The sequence below is a fragment of the Neodiprion fabricii genome, chromosome 2 (genome assembly GCF_021155785.1).
Source record: "Neodiprion fabricii isolate iyNeoFabr1 chromosome 2, iyNeoFabr1.1, whole genome shotgun sequence".
Taxonomy (NCBI): domain Eukaryota; kingdom Metazoa; phylum Arthropoda; class Insecta; order Hymenoptera; family Diprionidae; genus Neodiprion; species Neodiprion fabricii.
This window is the reverse complement of record NC_060240.1, coordinates 23,635,143-23,659,104: the sequence shown is the minus strand read 5'-3', so window position 1 is coordinate 23,659,104 and position 23,962 is coordinate 23,635,143. Positions and strand designations below refer to the sequence as shown.

At 34.8% G+C, this 23,962-nt stretch overlaps 1 protein-coding gene across 2 annotated transcripts in view; it reads left to right on the top strand.

The window, feature by feature from the left end:
• The window catches only part of LOC124175832 (ornithine decarboxylase-like), a 37,347-nt gene continuing 13,385 nt past the window's right edge, over window positions 1–23,962 (top strand). Inside the window, exons 1-5 of one of the 2 annotated variants that reach the window (XM_046556417.1) lie at window positions 1–401; window positions 19,039–19,218; window positions 19,311–19,568; window positions 21,321–21,397; window positions 21,508–21,681. In XM_046556417.1, coding sequence (XP_046412373.1) covers window positions 19,382–19,568; window positions 21,321–21,397; window positions 21,508–21,681 — 438 coding nt within the window. In that variant the 5' untranslated portion in view covers window positions 1–401; window positions 19,039–19,218; window positions 19,311–19,381. The remainder of the gene's footprint in view (window positions 402–19,038; window positions 19,219–19,310; window positions 19,569–21,320; window positions 21,398–21,507; window positions 21,682–23,962) is intronic. The other variant, XM_046556416.1, reaches the window with a different exon arrangement.

Below are 23,962 nucleotides of genomic sequence, written 5' to 3'. Positions count from 1 at the left end.
CACAATCCCCAGTTGCTCCATGATTACTCGTACATACGAGAATTTCGAGGTAGTCGGCCGCAGTCGGCCATTCGCAATTGTGATTTGCTGGAAGGCAGGCTCGCGTTTCGGGTGATATTTCTGACTTTTTTTCAATCGCATCTCGTATATCCAACATTGCAAGGTTCACATTATGTCAGTGTATGCAACCTAGCAGTTTCGCATATCGCAAACGAATGTTTTGTCCCGTATTACTTGGTCAAAAGTCCATCGCCAGTGAACTCGACAACTGGTCTCGACGCGGAATAATATCGTTTTCCTCCAAATCTTACTGACTGATTTTTGGGAACCAGTCACCGAAAACTTCCATCATTCCGTCATCAACCAAGAGCCAACCCGTAGGGTGGCAATCTTCTGTTAAGGTAACCACCTCATTCTTTTGCTAAATACATTTTTTTTCTCCATTCTATTCTGTGTTTCGCCAATGTCAAACAGTCGTTCAACTCAACTTCTACAAATCATGTGAAATCCGAACTACCCTATGTAACCAATGAATCATCAAATCGACGTCAGTCAATCTACTTAGCTTATTGTAAATTCGTTATTCAAACCATATTATTGACAGGAACTAACAAACCAGGAGTGCATTACATAACGACAATATGTTTGTGGTTGATGTATTCACCATTACACTAGCTTGTCCATTGACCACATACCTAGAAATTATTAATCCACGTGATAAGTTGTACTTTCAGAGTTGATCCAACATGTTCCATGTTCATTTTCTATTTCCTTCAACAATTTATTGCAGTGACATATCAATGAGAATATTTCATTGTCAATGGCAATGTTTAATAGTTTGTTGAAATCATTTTGTTCAATTGGGTTTCTCGCCTTATCACATATGCTTATTCTTATCTAAGAATCTTGGATTTTACTGTTAGACATAATTTCAGACTAGTGATATGTTGCATCAATTTGGCCTTTATGAAATCTAATACGAAGCTGCTCTTATAATCTTTTACATGTTTTTTTTTTGTAGTCACATTTTTATCATCCATTCACATAGTGCATACCTACCGCTAAGTTCATTTGTCATTTTGCATTTACACTGAGCATCTAACGTGGCAGTAAATTTTTCTAATACAATATATTATTCTATGTTTAATTCGAATGCGTTGATTTTTCATTCTATAGTATTTTAGATAAGAAAAAAACTTCATCAGTAGGTAGCAAAATTGTTGTCATTTAGCATTTTAGAGATTTATGTTATCCTGTATTTCAATTTTTTTCTGGTTCTGGTCATGCAGCCGTCGACGACTGCATATCTGATAGCTGTAAACGGTAGTGCAGTTGGCAGCTGCAAACCAATAGCATAGTTGTTACCTCGTGCGTATTAGCGATAAAGCACGATAATTTATTAAATCTGTAACGAGAGTTTGAGGAATGCGGAACTTGCTCCATGAAATAAAAAAAATAATAAAAATAAGTTTGACCATGTCAAGTCTCGAATCTTCGCCAGTTCACTGGGCTAATACCTTGGCTGCTGCACCATCTGCTCACTTACGGATGATATATAACAGAAAGTACTTTAATTAAAAGAAGACAAATTTCTGAGCTGCCAACCACGCTGCCGTTTACGACTACAGACTGCGCAGCCATTCTTGGCTGTCTGTACACTACCTTTTTTTTTTGCATTTAGAACAAAACTTTGGAATCAAAGTTAGGTTACAAAAATTGTTTACATTACTTATACAATGCGTGTTGAGATTTATTGTAAGAAGAAACATGGTTGAATCTTTGAAATTCGACTGTGAAATGTATTACCGTTATCGCTTTTTTTTCATGTTCAATCTTATCAGCAATCCTTTTGCTGAACTGGTTGTTATTCCGCGATACTAAATATCATCGTTTTTATGTATCGCTTGCGTGTTAAACGTTATGCTGATACACAGTTGCCTAACTAACGCACAAGTTACCATAGAAGGGTTTTTAAATAATACAAATCAATTCAGCAAAATGCATCTTGAAGGTGATACTGCCATCTTGAAAATCCTTTTTATCAAAATTTTACTGTTTGTTGCAAAGTTGTTTAGCTTTGAAATCACGTGTTTTTTCAGGTATACCTGAGAGATATACAGTGATTTTTGTGAGCAATATATTTTATAATTTTGCATAAGGTTGAAATTCATATCTTCAATGTGATGTAAGATGAACAAGAAATCACAATTATCCACGTTTAATATTTACATCATAGGAGCTTCTGTTGTAAATTGGAATAATTTACACTTATGAAGTATCGATTCTTTATTCCTAATAGCTTCGCTACAAATACATTAACACCTCGAAATTCAACCTTACAGAATGAAAATTAGAAATCAATCATAGTATCCAGTGTACTCCTTGCAAAATTTTTCAATGCCTTCTGAAACAGCGGACATACGACCCTTGCGAACGATACAAGCATGCCTCGCACGCCAACTGTGAACTCTATGAACCATGTACTTGATGGCTTGTAGATAACTGTCATTCTATGACGTTTACACAAAGTGCCAACAGCCAGCCAGATAATGCTTATCATTATATTTGTAAAACTTGTATAGTATAAATAATAGCTTCAATTGTCGATACACTACTAGTATTAGCACTCAATCTCTGAAGCGTGGTGCTTTCCTCTATTGTGTTTTGTTCCTCCAAGATATAGAATATTTCATTGTCCTCGTTATAACTTTCGATTAGTTCAGCTGAAGCTACGCGGGAATACACTATATGGGGAGATTTTCATTGTATATGTGATAGGAAGGCACGAGAATTGAGTCCCATAATCAGGTGTGTCTTTCTTCGTTCTCTTTCTTACAATCATTGCTTTTCTGTTACGTTATGTCATCAGTCAATAGGCTGTAAAAAAAAATTTGTTTCGCTCTTATCACAAAAATAACTAATAATTTTTTCGTCCCCCAGAGAGAAATCGGCAAAGTATGGCTTTATGAAAAAATTTCAAAACTTGGAACCATGCGATTTTGTATCTGCTATCCAAGTAAAATTTATTTTCCCTCTCACTTAATTATTATTATATTTGGAATTTGATTTGAAATATCTTGGGAACCATGCCTTTGCTGCAAGTTGAGGTTAGTAATATTATCGTAACAAAAATTTAGGAAATAATTTGCTATGTTTCAATGTTGGAACAACTTTGAAGAAGTTAGGTTTTCACAATATGCATATGTTTGGCTTTATTTTGTGAAACTTTTTACTCTGTCTGAATAGCTCATACAAAATCGCACTTCTAATTCTCCTCACAGTTTTGGTAATTGTTACTATACAAATAGCGCATTCTATACATATACAGTGTCTGTTAAGGGCATAGTCCAATATTGCGGAAAGTGTTTATATTATACCAGGTTTGTAGTCCTGTTACAATTGGGTACAAATAAGACTGATCATCAGGTTGGAATTCATTAAATCAAAACACGGTAACATTAGTGTATTAATGCACAATTAGGAAATATCGTTATTTACTGAGGTTGAAGATAGCAACATTATTGCAAGAATAAATAGTTACATGACACGTCACCGATTTAAGCGTATTGACGAGAATCCATCCATTTTTTCATAAAGTATGAATTCAATTTAAAATTTTTTGTGGTATGATCATTCTGATGTTCCCAAGTGCGCTCTGGTCAGCTAGAACCGATATTATCACATGAACGAATAATTGTAAAGTTTGCAAAATATAAACCTAAATATTATCTCGCTGTGAAATAAATAGATGGAAAATCTGTAAGATACTTATTTAGTCATTTTATCAAATACATAAATGGACCTTCCAATTTGGTTGCACCATTTTTTTTCTACGCGATACCTACTAGACAAGATTTAGTTTGTCAAGTATTATATTATTTTCAGCAAAAAAATCAGCCTTAGTTTGATTTCAGAAAATCAACTGTCATCAAATTGTTCATTGCTTCTGTATCGAAATGTTTTGCCTAAAAGGACAATAAGTTCATAAGTCAGAGTCGTTGTTCACTTGTAATTTATTTACTAAATATCGTGTACAGTGATACATTTTTGTAATATGGAAAAAGACATGAAAAACAAGGAAAACCCGTATACAGTGATATAATTGAAAATAGAGGTATTTCTGATAAGATGAATAACAGTGTGATAGCATCTATCGTTTAATTACTGTGTAATAATTAATTGCGATGAGTTACAATTGAGTAACTTTTTTAAGACGACTTGACTGCTACCAGACCTGGTTATATGGTTTACATGCTGTCAAAACAGTTCTCTGTGCAGAAAATCAGAAGGTTGTGCCAAAATTCATATTACTTACTTTGCTTAATTGATGCTTTTCCTGCGTTGTGTCTTGTAAGGTTAGTTATAATTGGTACGAGGTACTCTGCTAGTTCGACTTATTCCACCTCGCTGTGTTCGATAAATTGAGCATTCAGTGTTATGTGTCTGGCTTCATGTGCCTGAAGCTTTGATCGATCAAGATTATGGAATTTTCAGATTTCAAAGCTACTGGAATTTCATTAATTCTTTAAATATTTATCATGGAATCTCAATATTAGCCAAGAATTGAGGTTTCAATCAGAGTCGATCGGTCGGAACTTCAGGTATATCTCGCTTCTGAATCAAGCACCATGAAATGATAAATTTATTTGACAAATGTTACGTAATACAAGACTTGGTAGAAAAAAGGTACACAGTGTCAAATGTGAAATTAATTTGCCATCGTTTGAACTCTTACTTTAAAGCGATCAACATTTACATACATAAAACTCATTCAATGAACACATTTGCTCTTGCATTGGTATTTACTATAATTTTGTAGACAGACTCGTTTTTAGATTCTGAAAATGTTCAAATTTGACACCTTACAAAAGCGACATAAAATGACTTTAATGCACCGTCAAGTTGAACGACGTATTCTGTGATCAAATTCTGCGATGATGGTATCCTCCGACTGGCCATTCCAAGTTTGAAAATACCTTTGCTATCCATACATCAGAAGTGTCGATTAAAATTGAGTGAAAGCTCGTGGTATCTGAAATTTAGAAAGAATGTTTTGATTTTTAGGGAATTACTGATTTGGGAAAAAATTTTTATAGTAACTATACTGACATGAGATCCTTGTCACGCTAATGAGTTTTGGTATTAATTAGTTATTTTTATTTACTCTGTTACACTTTTCCTATTCTCTTGACATTAAAATAAATGACATAAAACAATATTATACATTTTGAATATTTTTTCACTCAGAGTTATTACACAAAGAATATATTAAACCATTGATGTTATTGAAATTAATATTCGCCAAATTTCTAGCTTGATCATATGATGATAAACGAATAAACAAGAAGTGTAGGAATAACTTTGTTAGATGTGAAGCTTTCTGCTTATACATCGCTGAGCACAGGTCGAGGTACATATGTATCTGAAACCTCATTGGAAAATTATACATGATGGTACAATCTAGTGCCGATATTAGATACAGTCTTCTAAGTAGAACACTTATAACCAAGCTATATTTCATGATCCCGTCAAACGACATGTCAAGCAGTAAAATATGTTTGCTACATAATATACATATCAGCGCTAAAATTCAGCGTTTATAAATATCTGATTACATTATCATCATTGGTCATATTCTGAACCAATCTCCATACAGTTAAATACTCAGTCAAAACTGAAACTGTTTTTTGAATTTACCACACTTGAATCTGGAAATCAATAATTTTTATCAACACTTGCTGAATGCATTGGAATTCGCAAATGAACATTAGATTTAATATCACAATTCTACTTTTAAGATTACATGATGATACTGCACATATGTCTGGAAGTTTTTTTCTATTATGCGTGTCAGCGTAGTGTTTGTGTGAGTCGTTTGCATGAGGATTATTAATTCACATACTGCTTCAATTTCGTATCTCAAGTCTTGTTTCTGTCCCATCGTCCACTGTAAAATAAAAATGCATCCTACAAAGCATGCTGTTCTGCATTATATACATTTTCTTGTGTCAAGCTATGAATACTTGCTTGATGGTTAGACTTGTATTAGTGAAATAAATTTTCAAATTCTGTCTTGTAAACAAATATTCTATCATGTTAGACGAACATAATACATTTTTGCACGCACGTTTTTCAGATTGTGCCTGCTATTTGATGGCCACAAATAACTCAGCAACTTACACCTCTCATAACCTTAATTGTACAAGCATAATTGTTTAAAAAACTAAAAGCTACTCGTGCCATATTTTTGCGTTGCAATATTGTTACTTTTCAGCATACAATTTAGTGTACGTCCTATTTAATGGTTGATCATCATTTCTTACTGTGGGCATGTGTACAAGTGGAAGTGTCTCGCTATTAGAAAGAGCACGAAGATCTAAACCACGGTCTTACATACAGATATTGCAAGCAACTGAAGTTTGAGTGGTGGGAATAGCCGCGTTATTGTCCAGATTTTTTTTGCCACTACTGGCCACTACGCGGCGCTGTCAGTTATTCATAGACATATGAATGATATTACAACGTAAGGTTATATTCGAATAGCATATGACTGTGATTAAAATTAATAACACAAGAGAGATATGCAATGACGACTAATTCCTGTGTGGTTCCGACCTGCAACACGGGTCGAAAATCAGTGAAAGAGAAGTGCTCCGTAAAAAAAGTAATTAATTTCGCTCGAAGCTGTTTTGTATTTCGCCGTAAACATTCATATATATGTATGACTGTGTATGAGTATCAAAAAGATTGGTTAGGGTTCCGTCAAATAATAATAATAATAAGCTTATGAATAACTCTTAGTGCTGCTCTTGTGGCCATAAGTTGTACTTTTGTTTCGGACGTGAACTGACAACCCCCCACCACGTTCGTTGCAAGACCTGTATGTAAGATCTAAACAGACCTGCTTTCTCTTTCTAATCGCAGCCATTGCAACTAACTAGACCATGGACTTAGGAAGTTAGGAATAGACACAGACTTATGGACAAAGCCTCCGCTTGTGAAGGTATCCCAAAAGACGGAAGGGGAATCGAGTCGATCAGTCATCTTGATAGGAGCTATTTACGCGCCACTTTCAAACCAGCCACCCTACATAATAACTACTATCAAAGGAGCTTACTCATAAATATAAGCTTAACTTTAGTGTCTTATTTTCTTGAATAATAATTTATATTGTTTTATTTCGAAATGGTCATCTTTTTTGATAATTATATGAATATTGACTAAATGAAGAATTTCAACTGTATAACGTAACGGCTCTCTAAAGTATTTATTCAGGGTAGAGAAATTATGATTTTTATCTAACAATCACCAATCTGTGACGTAAATTTGCACTATTTAAGATTCAATTTATTTGAATCAGCTCCAAACTTATATCTCTATTTGAAAGCAAAGTGAGCTATAACATTTTTTTATATACAAATTGTATATGCATATAACATGTGTTTACATCAAAATTGTTTAAGCCTTGGGCATAGAACATTTTACCTTGTCCATGGTAAACATTACCTTGGATCTAAATGAAGTTTCCCAGTCAAAGGTAGCGCCAAATTAACTCCAACCCAGCGCAAAATATCTGTAAATAAGCGTGGTTGTAGGGAATCTAGGTGAAAAGTAATTGACGAAATAAGCGCATATGCACAATTTTAATTTTACTTACAAAGGATAATAATATGACACCACAACAAACCTATATGACGAAATTAAAAGCAATATGGATCTTATTACGTTCGAATTACGTGCATTACGTGCAAACATTTGAATAATGTATACTTACAGAAGGTGAGAAAAACCCTCACCCAAAGGCCATACAAAAATCCGAAGTTCCCATAGTACAAATGAGTGTAGTACGTATAATAAGTATAAGTACAAGATGACTAAGTATGGATATTAAATAACATGCAGTTATAAAAATATGTAACAAAATTAGAAACAATTTGAACAACATCGTATAGTCTATCCGGTGCAGACCTGTAAATAACATGAAACACAGTCACAAGCATCAAAAACCATAGCCTCAGAAAAAGTATTAGTAGCATAACTAATAGCATTTTGTACAGACAGCTTTCACTAACTCCGAACAATTGTAGTTTATTGAATGTATGCCTATCACTAGGTGCCGCAGCTACAGTTTTTTCACCAATGTTATACAGTCTAATTTTCACGCATGTCTGGCCAATCGCTGAAGTCAAATAGTTCTCTAAGGCCATTTGATCATGAAAATGATCATGTAAATCATGAAACAAGCTGCTCATTTAAATCAAGTTTGACAGTACACAAGTTGACAAATAGTCTTCTGAGAATTGTCTCTAAAAATTTCCAACCACTTTGCGTATCACTTTTTCCACTGCACAAAAAGTACGCTGTACACTATCTGATAGGTAATACAAACCACCTCGACTTTTCAATCATATCAGAGTACTTTTTGGTATCTGATTCAGTACCCGACAAAGCGTTGACACTTATTTCGCAGATTACAGATGTTTGACAACAAAACCGGCAATATATACAATAATCCTGTCAGAAAATTCTGATATACTTCGTATAAAAGGTAGATACAAATAATCATTGAGAACAGTGGAAGTGTTATTTAAGTCGAATATCGGGTCACTACCGATTAGTTGAGCAGCAGGCGTCGAAGATTCATTATATTCTCTGGTTATCGATATGTTCTATAGCGCAATACAATTACTTGCGTCTGATTCTCGATTTTCAGAATGTATAAGCAATTTTTTAAAAGCTGCTTTAAATTTTCGGACTGTGGGATTATTATGATAACCTCCATGTAAGCGAATGCAGCCAAAAAAAAATTACTCCATAATTTTAGTTCAACTTGTATGTTGGTATATAGATGTGTTAGTACTCATTTTTTATTCGCACAGTGCATGGAAAATGCCTTTCAGACATTCGATACAGATTAAAAATCTTAAGAAGCCCATTTTGCACTGTGTATTGAGAATACTGCGTCCCGTGTCACCTTTTTTTAAACTTAATATGTAATACCGGCATGCATCAAGTTTCGTGATTAATTCTGCTATATTCTCGGGATGGATTGGCTTTTTGAATCCTGCCTTCGTCAAATTTTTCGAATTGAATATATCAAAGAGTTTGTTGAATAATTCAAGAAATTCTTCAGTGGGTGCAGAGGTTTTAAAATAACTGAGCTGGAAATTTGTTCTACACAATTTAAAACTATTTGCAAGAGATGTGCCAAGTACCTGTGTGGCAAATTTCACTTTCATTTTTTGTGTGTGATAGGCTATGTGGCCTGAACGTAACTTGTTGCTTAAATGAAGTGCTTCTCCTTGTATTTTATGGATCTTTGTGATGTAATTCCATGAAATCAAGTTTCCATTTCCATTCATGATTGTACATTTCGAATCCTCCAGTATGTTACGTACCAGTTTAACCATGTAACAACGATCTGGAATAATGTACACTTTTCCCAATGTCACCGGATGCAAAAACATTGGTTGCAGAGTAGTAAGGTCGTCCAACTGAGACTGAGTTGTCTTACCATAGAAATGTTAGGGATATCACTTTTACACCCGATTCTTGTAGCATGGTTAAACACTGTTGGACGAGAGTGGCTTTGATGCGCATTTCTGCCACCGGTTAAGAAATAGTCGACTGGGATTTTCCATGAATTGTTTATACATACAAACAAAAACCCTAGAGCATCTTTGGCGATGGTTTGTGTATCGCTACCTATATTAGTACCCATATCCTCATAGCCGCTAGACTACTGTCCATCGTACTCGTGCTGGCATATAGACATCTCTTCAAAACCCAGACAACCAATCAACAAATGATCTACCATGTTGGCACGTTCTTTGATGGGATTGAACGATTCAGTGTTAAAGTCAGATTCCCAACTCACTGATCTATACCACTTGAAATATGCCTTAGGGTGCGGCAAGCACGAGTCAAATTTTTCACGTAGATAATTGTAAGCATTTGGTGAGTAATAATGCAAGGTTAAAGCAAAAGAGCGTAGCTCAGGTGCAAACTTCTTTGATAGTATGCCAAGCTTATTTTTTGTTACTACATGTTTCAGTACATTTTTGGTTGACATACTTGCTAAAACATCCAGATCTTCATACGTGACTTTGTTACGTTGTTTCAACTTAGACAACACGTTCTTCGACGATTCAATTTGTTTTCTTTTAGACGATTCCCTCGTTTTAAATTTCTTACTTGTTGCTGATGTGAGACTTTTTGCTGTTTTATTATTCTAGGTAAGCGTAACTTTGTTGTAGAATTAAGAACAAGGTACTTCGAAATCGTCGTAGCTTTCTACTAAAGGCTGCATCATCTTTGGAGTGCTTACGTATGGTTGCTTTTTTGGCAATATTTATGTTGCATATCTCTTGTAATACTACAATTACTTTTTTGTCAGTTGCAGTCACGGAGTAGTAGGAAGAAAGTGAAATTTTCGCTATATAATCTTAAAAAAAAAAAAAAAAAAAAAAAACAAGGGTACCGATCGCAACCTATAAACCTCCGTGCTATAAACATACTTCGTAAATTCGTAAAATACGCATTTGAAGTAAGTAAAGTTAGTGAAAACAGAGTAATTGCTTTTCCAACCTCAACCGACATTGAATGAGAGGCAAAGGTGGCAAACGGCGAATCGTAAGATCATAGGCGGAAGGGGGAAGAGTGCTATACGAGCTTACACCGCAAGAGGTGCTTAAATCGCACCTTGGCAATTCCTCTTACGTTGCCCCGAAAGCTGGGCCAACTTTTCATTCGAGCGCTGTTCGAGTGTTGTCTCCTATTACTACTCCATGGTTGCAGTATTACACTCATCAGAAACTGCAACGACCTAGAAAAACACATAATGTACATTAGCACAGCTGAAAATCATTCAATACTTATATAGGAAAACCTTACAAATAGTTTATGAAACTCACGATTGGAACAGCATCATTCTTGAGCCTAAGTCTACTCACAGAAGTTCAATCGAATGATTCACTTGGAAAGTGATACGAACATAAAAATGAGGATTTGAGTAAAGAAACTTCCGTTAATCCCATACGCTCGATCCATGTCCTTCGTGTATCACTACTTTTTGGAAAACTAAAATGTACATACCAATGAAATATAATACCGAGCCCATCACTACAAATGTTTGCAATTTTTAAACGTGACTTTGGAATGGAATGTCATTTTATTGTGTTTTTCAAGCTGTGACTGGGCCCTGCTTTTTCTGTTAGACCTATTACTGCAACCTATTGCTAGACAGTGGGGCATGTTGTGTCCAGAGTTGAAACTCAAATAATAAGTTTACGAATGGAGCACATGTTATTTGTAGTTTACAAGTATTACAACCACACAAATGAAAGTAAATTTGAATGCGTTGAGATATAAATGTATTGGATATCGTAACTTATAAAATTTTTAGTACGATCTGTCTCGATAGGTTTCTACATAGATACATCTACTTACCAAGTACATAAATTTATATTAATATATTACATTCACCACTATATCACTTGCTCAATATTACGGCCTTCCGTTTGCTCTTTGCGTTGTTTTTAAACGCACAAGCGGCATAAGCACTACGTATAAATACTAAGTCGTGATACGTTGCACTGCATCTACATCCATTAGCATCTATTCAATAATCAACTGGTTTGAAAGTGGCGCGCAAATGGTTCCTATGAATATGGCTGTCGTTCTGATTATTCTTCCGTCTTTTGGGATAACCCCCGTGCCAAGAATACCACTTTGCATTCCGTCCATAAGTCCGTGGGAATAGGGGGACATAGCCATAAAGATAAAAACAGAGTAGGTAAGTGAATCATACAGGCGTCCAGTTGACAAAAAGAGAGAGGTAGAAAATCGAGTGACTTCTCTATCTTTTTCGACGAAGTATACGCAGTGGTAAAGCAAGTTTGCTGACACAAGCTTCTGGGTATTCTGGTCTAGAGGGCTGGGTTTCGGGCATTTTTTCAGGCTTCATACAATCGAAAAAAATATATTTTCACCATTCATTTTTTGACAGAATTTTTATTGGTGTTTAAAGAACTTGCAGTTAAATTTATGTGAAAAAAATGGACCCTGAAAAAGTTATGAGCTTTTAAATACGGCCGTGACAAAAAAAAAAGTTGAGGTGGTTGGTACGATTCTAGTGCTGCCATTCATCGTGAATAGAAAAACAACGATCTTTTTTGATTATTAAGAATGTCGTTATAGCTCATACTAAGAATTGAAAAAAAAAAAACAAATAACAAATATGGCGACTGTTTTAAATCAGTATTAATATTTATTTCCTATTTTTTTCGGTTTTTTCAATTTTTTTTTAATTCGTTGTAATAATACTTTAGTAATGCCCGTGGTAGGGGCTATAGAGGGATGTATACTGAAAATTCATACCAAATGTCACATCAAATTGTTGAATAGAACTAGAGATTTTGTCTCAACGAGGTTGAAAGATGTAGTTTGAGATGAACGCATTTTAAGTTAATGCGTTTAAAGTTTTGACGCTTATTTCAGCTAAAATATATAAAATATATCAGCTAAAATGCGAATTTTTCTTACTGTTAATCGGTCATTCCTGGGCAGATGGAAGCCTTCTGCCGCATTAGCAGCTTCCTTACGGGCTAATCTTTTTGCCTTGCAGCCAATAAATTTATTGAGGCGCACACTGACTGGTCATACATTGTTTCACTCAAGTGCTCATAACTTTTTCAATTTTTGGAAATTTGACATCGAATTTCAGCAAAAATATTCTTACAAGATGTAGCTGTAATAATATGCAAAAAAAAAATACAATCGATTTTTTCCAAATTTCTAGACCAGAATACCCCCCTTAAATGCGTATGCAAACAAGAAGAGAATAGTCGCTCGTTTCCTTCTCTTTCTGTCCGTCTGATCTTGCCGGTTATGTTTACTCTCATAGGGACCGAGCGTATGCATGAGTAGCGCTACGAGTGGCCAAATTTGTCCCTACATTTTTAAACATTGGAAAAGCCCCGAGCTACCGAGAAACCCAAAAGTCAGAAGTAACGATAACGTTACAGATGGCCGGCGCAGGGTTTTAGGAATATTGTTCCATTCGTGTTCACTATCATTGACTCACATAACATTTCTGCAGATTTTTTGAACGGTTTGTTCTCTTTATTCACGATGTACGAATAATAGGTGGTCCGGCTGCGGCTCGACGGCTGTGATTATTGTTACGCAGTTCGGTACTTGTCCACCAGACGGCTACGGGTCTGTAGGACCATTGTAGACAATAATGGGAGCATGCGGTGTTCGAAAGAGAGGAGGGTAATTTTAGGTTAATCATGAGATGAGCGTGTGATATTTATAAACATAGGAGCAGTAGTTGTAGTTCAAAAACATAAAATACCAAAAATAATAACAAATAAAATAAATAGAAGTTATGATAAACCTATGAGGTTAAGGTTCATAACGTTGACGCAACAGAATAATCGAAAAAAGGTTGAACTTTGAAGGGTCGAACGTTTCAAAAACAGTGAACTACACTACGTAATTCTCGAAGTTAGTTGAAACATTGTGTCGCGCTTATTTTGCAATTATAACAATATTTGAGTCACAAAATTGTGCTTTGTCCGAGTATCCTATTGCGTCAACGTTACGAATTTGAAGCTGCTAAAAGCTACGTTTTCATCAACCCAGATAATTTTCTCTTTTCACGGTTCTGCTTTAGAACGTTCCGAGTATGAATTTTCGCCCATCGTCGCATTCTCATAGTTATGTAATGGTGCATGATATATGATACAATTTCATCCTTGTTTTGTTCGCAAAAAAATGAAAAGCTGTAGTTCTGTATCATATGAGACACAGTAGATTCATATACAGATCGATTCTCCGATTCTGTGTGCGTACAGCAATATTTGATCACGGTTGAAATGTTTTTGTAAAACGTATTGATTTTTTTTTTAAACTTTTCCAGTAAGAGCAATTGTAACTCTCCATTTATTGTATCGATTAATTGCTTTGGGAACGATGAAAAAAGATATATCTTCCCCACATTCGTCTTGTGTACGTCGATGACAAACACAACAACTCCTGCCCATATTTAAATAATGTTTCTTTTTATACTTTATAGATATTATATTATTGATTTGTTCTGAACACTGCGTTCCGCTATTATTGTTTACATTGGTCTTACAGGTCCGTAGCTGTCTGGTGAGCATGCAACGACTTATGCTAAAATAATCACAAGCCTTAGCATTGCGTGGATATGAGAGCCGGACCACATATTATTCTGACAACGTGTCTTTATTTAACTTTTGATCCGAACAATGGGACCCATTCATCTTTTAACAGCCAAAGCAATTAATTAGATTATTATCTATTTATTGAAATGTTAAAATGGAAATGTTGTCGATACAACGAAACTCTTGCAAAATGAATTGAAATTTCACTGTTCTATACTGATAGGATTCTTAGAAAATAAACTATGCCAACGACGACACGCCGGTAGATAGGCAACTAAAGTTACGTCTAATTTTTAATATGACAAATTGGCTAAGTGCAGCAAAACTGTACAGTCGGGACCAGTGATTATGAAACTGCCCATTTTGCAGCCAAGTCGATTATGGTGGCAATGCAGAATCAACCCACAGCACCAACAATATAAAATTAAAATGGGTTATTATCTTACCTTCCTTGATTTTATATCCTTTTTGTTTTTGTTCTTTCAGAAAAGTTTAAAGTTTCTTGAATATACTCACATACAGAGTGATTATCTAACGACCGAATCGTCCGTCATTTCACGTCACATCACTCCGAGTAATATCATGTAGTAATACATTATAATTTAAACGTTATAATTATATAATACATGGAATGCAATTTGCAGAAAATAAACTGAAATGCACGAATTGAAATCATAGAAATGAAACATGCCGTAAATGCTAGTAGAATACGTTCGTATTACGTTGATTCAAACATAGCAATATTGACAATGAAATCATTTTTGATGCATAGTGTAGATTTGGGATGCGACCATTTTTTTCAATTGATATACATGAAAAACTAGTTCACAAGTACGAAAATTTGAAACTAAGCAAAATTTTCTTTATATTCCGTTCGTAAAACTGAATTTCATGCAAAGTTTACGCTTCGGGTGATAATTTTCAAATTGTTACCCTGAGAAAACTATTACAGTCACAGTTATCATAAACCTCACAAAACATCCATTTTTTAATAAAAAAAAAATACGTCAGCATTACTCACTCATCTATACATCATAGGTCGTACGTTTAAAATGAATAACTGCGAAAACAAAAAACTTACTGAAATAAATACAGTGGTTCCGACACATCTTCGTTTTTCGTATGACTATTCCCCCGAACAGGATGTCCCAAAACTCCCTGCATATACCGCGCACCAGTTACTTCTTAGTGCAAACTCCCCCTCCACGCGGCGAGAGATGTCGCGACATTGCAATGATTAGGGATGGGATTGACGTTCTGGCGAATGAGGCGGGTATCTAACTTGACCACCTTTCTCACTCGCTCCATGTACAGTCTTTCCAAAAAGTAATACGACTCGATCACCTTCAGTCAATCATTCAATGTCGGGGTAGGACGATATTTTAAACTTCGACGGTGCAGCGCATGCGCAGTAGCTAATAGGAAGACAGTGGTGCGCGTTCCAATTGTATCATAGTTCAGTGCTGTCGGCACGATGGCGCTAGGTTTGCGTGAGGGCGCTGTGGGCGGTGCTAATTTGTCCGATAGTCGAAAGTGGGGGGAGGATAGAGGGTACCTTAGCCTTCAAAGTAGTTCAAAGTGATCTTTGGTTTTTGTTTTTCAGACCCACCGTTTGGCTGAAAACATGGTTACCGTTTACAACGCTGCTTATTGCACACGATGACTTCAGTGGCAATAGCAGCCACAATTTTCACGTTACGAACTGATTTTTTTTTCAATTAAAGCTGAATTTGCGTACCTTTAAAACCAATTTGCCCAATTTTGTACTTCCTCTACTCCCGAACCCATACAATTTTGAGAATCATTAATGTTATACAACGCTCTTGGGTTAGGAACCCCGTTAAAAACTTACAACGGAAACACCTATTTTTCACTATGAATTTGAAAAAAGTGCAAAATCTTACATTCAGATGTGGATTGAAATCGGCGGTTAAAATAATTATGTTCCCTTTGGGGTGGTTTTTTCACATTTATTTTTACTCGCAATTGACCGTTGGCCGTAACTTTGATCAAAAGCAGAGATACATTAACGTGCGTTCTTTACGTAAAATTTTCCGATTTTGTTGATTGTGGAGTCAAAAATAGGAGTTTCCTTTTAAAAGAAAACAATTGACTTGGAAATAACCTTGAAATTGTGCGTCAAGTTCAAATGCAAGGTCACAAATGAAGTCCTTGTTGAAAATTAAGTTAGGGGCTATTCCGCGTCAATCGGATCAGTCATCTCTCAGATATTTTTTCAATTTGGCATGTGGATTGTGTGGGAGGAGTTAGATTTTTGTGCCAAAGCGCGAATCTCATAATGCAAAATTCGATTTTTTATTAACAATAACAAATTAGACTCCCATTTTTTTCAAAAATTCATAACTTTGGCAAAAAATTAGATACAATATATTTTTTTCTTTCAAATTACGCGGAAAGCTCCATAGAATTTAAAAAAAAATTCGAAATGGTAAAAAAAGTTGTTATCAATTGCTTATTTAACAATTAATTTTTCAAAGATTTTTAAAACAGTGACTGACACGATCCAAAAATTTTTTTAAAATTCTGACATGTTCCTTGAACTGTACTACAACCTGTGAATTAATTCCAGAGGGGTGTTTTTCTTCGTTTTCGAGTTAAAAATCATTAAAGGTGTCGATGCGCATGAAATTGCGGCGCGCCGAGTCTCTACGTAATGGCGGGCGGCCGGTTGCCGTCCACCGCTACCCCGCGGTGGCATCGCAGCGTTATTTTAGAGTCATTTTCACGATGTAGGACATGTTTGAAGAATCTGAAAAAAATACTGTACCTTCACAAGGCCTGCTCAGAGCGCTAAGTGAAGTTTCAGGCATGTGTCTTTCACCGTTTTTCTATTACAGAGATTCAAGATAACGGTTAGATACACACCATGAGAGTGCACATAAATGATAATAATTACATAACTTGCTACTTATTTTAAAATAAAAACACATTCCTGAAACTTCACTTATCGCTTTGAGCAGGCCTTGTGAAGGTACAGTATTTTTTTCAGATTCTTCGATCATGTCCTACATCGTGAAAATGACTAAAATAACGCTGCGACGCCACCGCGGGGCAGCGGTGGACGGCAACCGGCCGCCCGCCATTACGTAGAGACTCGGCGCGCCGCAATTTCATGCACATCGACACCTTTAATGATTTTTAACTCGAAAACGAAGAAAAACACCCCTCTGGAATTAATTCACAGGTTGTAGTACAGTTCAAGGAACATGTCAGAATTTTAAAAAAATTTTTGGATCGTGTCAGTCACTGTTTTAAAAATCTTTGAAAAATTAATTGTTAAATAAACAATTGATAACAACTTTTTTTTACCATTTCGTATTTTTTTTTAAATTCTATGGAGCTTTCCGCGTAATTTAAAAAAAAAAAAATATATTGTAAATATCTAATTTTTTGCCAAAGTTATGAATTTTTGAAAAAAATGGGTGTCTAATTTGTTATTGTTAATAAAAAATCGAATTTTGCATTATGAGATTCGCGCTTTAGCACAAAAATCTAACTCCTCCCACACAATCCACATGCCAAATTAAAAAAATATCTGAGAGATGACTGATCCGGTTGACGCGGAATAGCCCTTAGGCTTGACTTTGGTTATCTTTTTTTTTTTTTTTACTACCCCGAATGAATTATCCAGGTGTTTCCATACTTTTTTTCTCACCCTTTATTGTAGTATTATCATATTTATTATAGTAGATTCAATTATGCAAATATGTTTCTAATACTATGTAGAACTAGCATCAAAATCGATTTTGTCGATTTGCCCTTATGGGTATTCAGTCTATCAATTCTATATTATAGCTCTTTGTTTTGAACATTCAGCATTTTAACTTTTCTATGTTTCGACTTTCCATATTTGAAGAACTCTAGAAAATATATTTTCGAAATTCACTATTGAGAAACATCTATTTTTTAATTTTCTTATATTTTTAACCTCATCTGTTTTACTTACAATTTTATTGAGTGCTTATTGTGTTTTACAACGATTTCAAATTAAGAAACCACGATAACACGGAAAAAAAAACAACATTAAAAAAAGTGTTTTCTCCGGCGGACTAGACCAACTGTATGTTTTGTGGACATGCTGATTCCGAATCCAATCTCGAAATTGCTCCTTCGCGCCCAGATTTTGAATGATGTATCAGGCGTTCTACTCTAACTTGTGCATCGAAAAATCTTGCAATGTTAGTGGTCACATATGGATGTTTTAGGCTGGAGTACTCAAAATCCCGGGATAATGGACCAAAATTAACATCGGATTTGGATTCAGCATGTCCAAAAGTATATAGATATGGTGATCCGGTCTGCTGGTCAACACTTTTTTTTCTGTGCCTGTGCAATTAACGATGTTGAAGTTGATAAAAACGAAAACTTTGGCAAACATGCACTACATGACAAGTTTTGAATGATATTGAGTTTGTAAAATATGAACTAGTAAGTTTGACTTTATCACTGTACACTGCATTTTAGTTAAATTAAAATTGCTAAGTATCGATTTTCCATATAAATGGATTATTGCACTACTGTCAGCACCTTCAACCTCGCGATAACAATTGAAAATACTAAGCTAATGCTGCAAATGTTGAATAAGCATCAGCTTTCATTATCTAAGAACATCAAAAACAATTTCATCTACATGATTTTCCAATCTTGATCTTTGGTAAATATGAAAACAACTGTTTAGCGCATTGCAAGATTACGTACAAGAATTATAACTGTAAATTAATAGTTAGCGTATTTTAAATATGCATTGGAACGTTGGGTGAGCAAATTAACATCCACTTAACATAGTCATGATTACGAGCTATAGATTGACTTTCAAATGTTTCAGGGTTGTATCTGCGATAGGCTGGTTGGCCAGTCTCCTGGTGGACCACTAATCAGCAGCGGCAACTGGAAATTGGCATTGAACGCAGAGCCCCCGTGGCTTTGCTAGCACCTCCTCGCTGATTACAATCTTATTTTAACCTGCTTCCTGACGAAACGTCCGTCTCTCATTGACAGCTGCCTCGTATGTCTTTTTACTCACAAAAAAAAATCAGTGAACTTAAATCTGATGGGGCGAATATGTGGTGATTGAGTATCATTTACTCTGAATTACAGATTGCTGCCTAGCACCTACAGAGCTACGTATTATTCAGCAACCTTTCCTCTTTATCAATAAATTCAGAATCATGAAGGTCACCAATTGTGACGAACGCATTCACGTTCTGGACAGTTCTGCTGATGTTATGACTGTTATCAGAGACATCAGCAATAGTGGTGTGCAAGAAGAAGCCTTTTATGTTCTCGACATCGGAGACATCGTTCGCAAGCATCAAATTTGGAAAGAAAAGTTGCCTCGAGTTGAGCCATACTATGGTACACACTTTTACTAACATTCGAGATAGAACTTGTTTATATCTTGTCATTTCTTTCTTGGCTTCTGTCATTTCAAATTGTTCCCATCTACAGCAGATCAACATCGCTAATATCTTGCAAGGTTCAAGTTCGTTACATTGTTGAGATCAAATATTCAACAGCAGTTTTCGAATTACAGTTCCAACATGTGCATGCTTTGCTATGAAACCTCATTTATACGATGCTCACTTGTACATCAAATTTTTTCGAACTGGCAATTTCAGCTTATAGACCATATAAAAAGTTCAATTTTCACATCAATAGTTTATGATTTTCCCACTTGTACAACACTTATTCCAGTCCCTTGTGCTTTTTTCTCTTCACCTGAACATTAATCGCAGCTGATGTGTCAATCAGGATTTGCATTTTGATATCTATCGTAAATATTATTAGATTTTGCAATCAATAAGAATACATGAGCTAAAATTTACTTTAAAGGCAAGAGTCAAAATCTGATAGTTTGACAGTAACTTTTTATTTATGCATTTTTATAAATGTGAAAACTCACTGCGTTATGTATTTATGCTACGAGCAACGAATAAAGATGTCATAGAGTTGATCAAGTTACATCCGACATATATTTATTCGATAGTACTAGTCAATTATGCTACGAGTGTGTACAAAATGACAATCATGATGCTATTTGAAATCATAAATTGAAAACAAATCCATTTCAACGTTATTCTCAGTTTCATGTCATAATTGACTTATGCCTTGAAAAATGTATATCTGATATTTCACTATACTTTATTTCTAAACTCGCTGTTTATTAACCTGTATTGACACCAGTTCAATACTGAATCTAAAAAAAACTATCAAAACAGAATTTTCGGATCCCTGCTACTCTTGTCTCGTTTAATGGAAAACCTGAAAAATATTTTTTGCATTACCTCCTCGACAAGTTGCTATGAATAAAAATGAAGTTTACGAAAGTACAGTTGAAACTTTCGAATCTGAATTTTTTCTTGATTTAAATGGAGTCATCCTGATGTTTTATAACTTCCTGAATTTATCGAAATGCTCTATCTCGATGGCATTAGGAAGTAACTCTAAATTTTGTATGGGATATAAATTATATTGAGATCTATCGACCCGATCTTGGTGGAAGTCGAAAAGAATGCTGGACATGGTAAAAATTTGGGTCCATAACGAAAAATCGAAAAACACTTATTTCTTACGTTTGGCTATTTTCGAGCTTGTTAGAATTTCACAATCTTGAGTATGATTTCGTTATTGGTGCATCTGGAGACGTTAACGTAAACCGTTAAAGTGATGTATTTTGAATTCCATATATTTATGGTACTGGCTTATTCTACCATTTGTTTAATTTCTTTCTCCTTCAAACAAGCTAAAAACACTGTCAAATAACAAGATTTTATTTTTCACAATTTTTTTAACAGTCGCGTATCACAATGTTTTTAACGTCCTATTCCATACACTTATTTACATAATATACATTTAAAAAAGTAAAAAATTTGGTTTTGACAATTTTTTCAGATCTAGTACTGAAATTCCATCGATACACATTGATAAAGAGTTGGTGCAAATTTACCTATCTCAACCTGCATGAACCTTTTTGAAAGTATCTAAAAAAAAATTTCGCCTGGGCATTGTCTAAATTTGCATTACATTTACAATGCGACTTTCAAATATGCCAGTATTAATCGTGTTATCCAATATTCAATTGATATTTCAAAATTCTTTTGATTTCAGCTGTAAAATGCAACGATAACCTCACAGTTCTTGAAGTACTCGCCGCCCTTGGGGTTGGATTTGATTGTGCATCAAAGGTAAGATTGGTTTCTGCCATATTTGATTACTATTGTATTCAATGTAATATGCTTTACAGTAAAGGTAATTTTGAATTCTCGCAATTCTTGCTTTTTGTATCCTTCCACAGTCTGAGATCAACAAGGTTTTGGGTATTGGCGTTGACTCCTCTCGAATCATTTTTGCCAATCCGACCAAACCTGCCTCTCATATTCGTCATGCTTCAGCAATGGGTGTTGATACCATGACTGCTGATAACGAGAGTGAACTTCATAAGATTAAAAAGCTGCATCCAGTTGCTAAGGTCAGTAATACTTTTTTGGAAACATTTAATTTTAGATGTGATGCAAAACTTTGACCATCTCACATTTTCTACTCAATTACCTGTTTCACTACTCATTGGGAGTATTAATGAAGATGATAAGCCTAGTTATTGTATCTTGAGGAGGTTGGTAAGTTACAAATTAGTACTTTTTCGTTCATTTTATTACGATATACTCGCATTGAGTAATTATCTAATTATCACATTCGCAAGCTACAATGATATTTCAAAATTATAATATTAATGAATCCTATCAAATCACTTAGAAATAGAAGAAAATGAATAGATTCAGTCAATTTCATTATGCAATGATTCATTTTGTTCAAAAAACAAGCATTTACAATCTCAGATGCTTTGCATCATCTCGTTAATATTGTTGATTATTCAATATTTAACTTTCTACTCCTTTTTTACTTCAGAGAAAAAAAGAGAAAGTGTGTACGATCAGTTTTTGTTCAATGATATCTCGAGAGCGACTGAACGGATTTGGATGATTTTGATCTCGATTGTCTTTATTAAATTAGAACCGATTAGGTATTAGATATCATCAGTCCAGTAGTTTTCAATTTATGTAAATAATCTAATAAAATAAAATGAAAAATGTTTCATTTGTTGATGCTTTATAGGCTTAAAACGCATCTAAGCGGGAAGTTTTTAAGCTATTCTGTGAAAGTCAGTCAAATTGACTATTTGTTTAAAATTGCGCTGACATTTATTTTCACGAACAGATAGTAGTATTGAATTTACTATTGAAAAAATCTGTCTCAGTGAATTTGCAAAAAAAAACTACTATACAAAATGAGCCATACTAAAGTGAAATTGTACAAATCAGCTACCTGATTATAAGCTAATGTTCATCATTTTAGGTTGTCTCATCGTTTTTCTAGAAAAATGATCGTAACTTACTGATATATTCATTCGATAACTACTCAGTGTTTTACTATCTCTCAATCAAGTTGACGAAAAGTATTGATATTCATTTCATCAAGCTCCTTAAGCGGCTTAATTTTCAGAGATTGCCGGAAATGTTTTTCGCTATTACTCGTCTCAAAATTAGGTAAAAATACATTTTTGTAATTGTGGTACAATAGATGGTTGTCAAATATTACATTCGTGTGCTGTAGCTATGCTATCATATAGATTTCTAGAATATTTTTCACACAAATTATGGAATCCAATCATTTTTAACTTTCTAATTAGCAAATAGTTTCTCAAGTTTTCAATATCTTGTGTAATTCGAATTTACTTAGATTTAATTACAAGGGGATGATACACCGGTGATATTTTTTTAATTTTTCATACTTGTAGTACTGAAGCATCAAGACTCAAATAATAATGCCCCCACAGTCATTGGGCCAAATGACCAGAAGTTTTCGAGAAAATCTTTGAAAAAAGAATTTTGGGAAATTGATGTGTCCTTTATTTCCGTGACAATTTACAAACATTAAACGCAAGAACTTTAATTATACAATGTATCGCAATTTATATTTTCACTCTGTAGTCGGGGTTTCACAGGCTCCTGGGTGATATTCATCGTTGAAGCTAGGAAAACAAAATCTACGGCACCTTGCACACTGCACAAAGCACGCATTTTTACAGGGGCAATATTTAATTTTTTTTGAATGTCTATCGAAAAACACACTGTGTTGAAATTAAAAAAAATGTCCCTGTTATCGCACAGTTTGGATACAAACCATGCGTACCGCATCATATTATCAAAGATTGAGAAGGACAGCTGGTTATGTACGATGCATTGAATCTTTAGGCAATCCTCTCTGAAATTTATTTCCCAATCTTACTCCATTAGGTACGCGCAGTTCTGCAGTCACTTTATAAATTCTTTTACTTGCCTATAAAAATAAACGTCGCACCGTTGAACCGGAGAGGAAGATTTCGGAGGGATGATCTTTACAATACACGTTGGTAGATGCCTTTCGTTATTAAAAATTTCGTTGCACAATAGAGGGTCTGTTTGTCCGTCCTAAGAATCGACGTGTAATAGAAATTTTTATTCTCTGACGTACGGCTTCATTACGTTGACGAGAAAAACGTGGCTAGATGTTACGAGGGCAATTTATCCAATAAACAAAAACCCAACAACCAAGTCCAAGGGTATCAGATAGGAAAGATCAGTAGAAAAATTGCATAAGAAAACGTAGCAAAGTAGTACTTAGTAGCCACCTAATGGTGTATATGGTTTATCAGAAATATTGTTAGTCAAGAATTATTATTTTCAATAATAAATCCGATTTCTCAAGCGAGA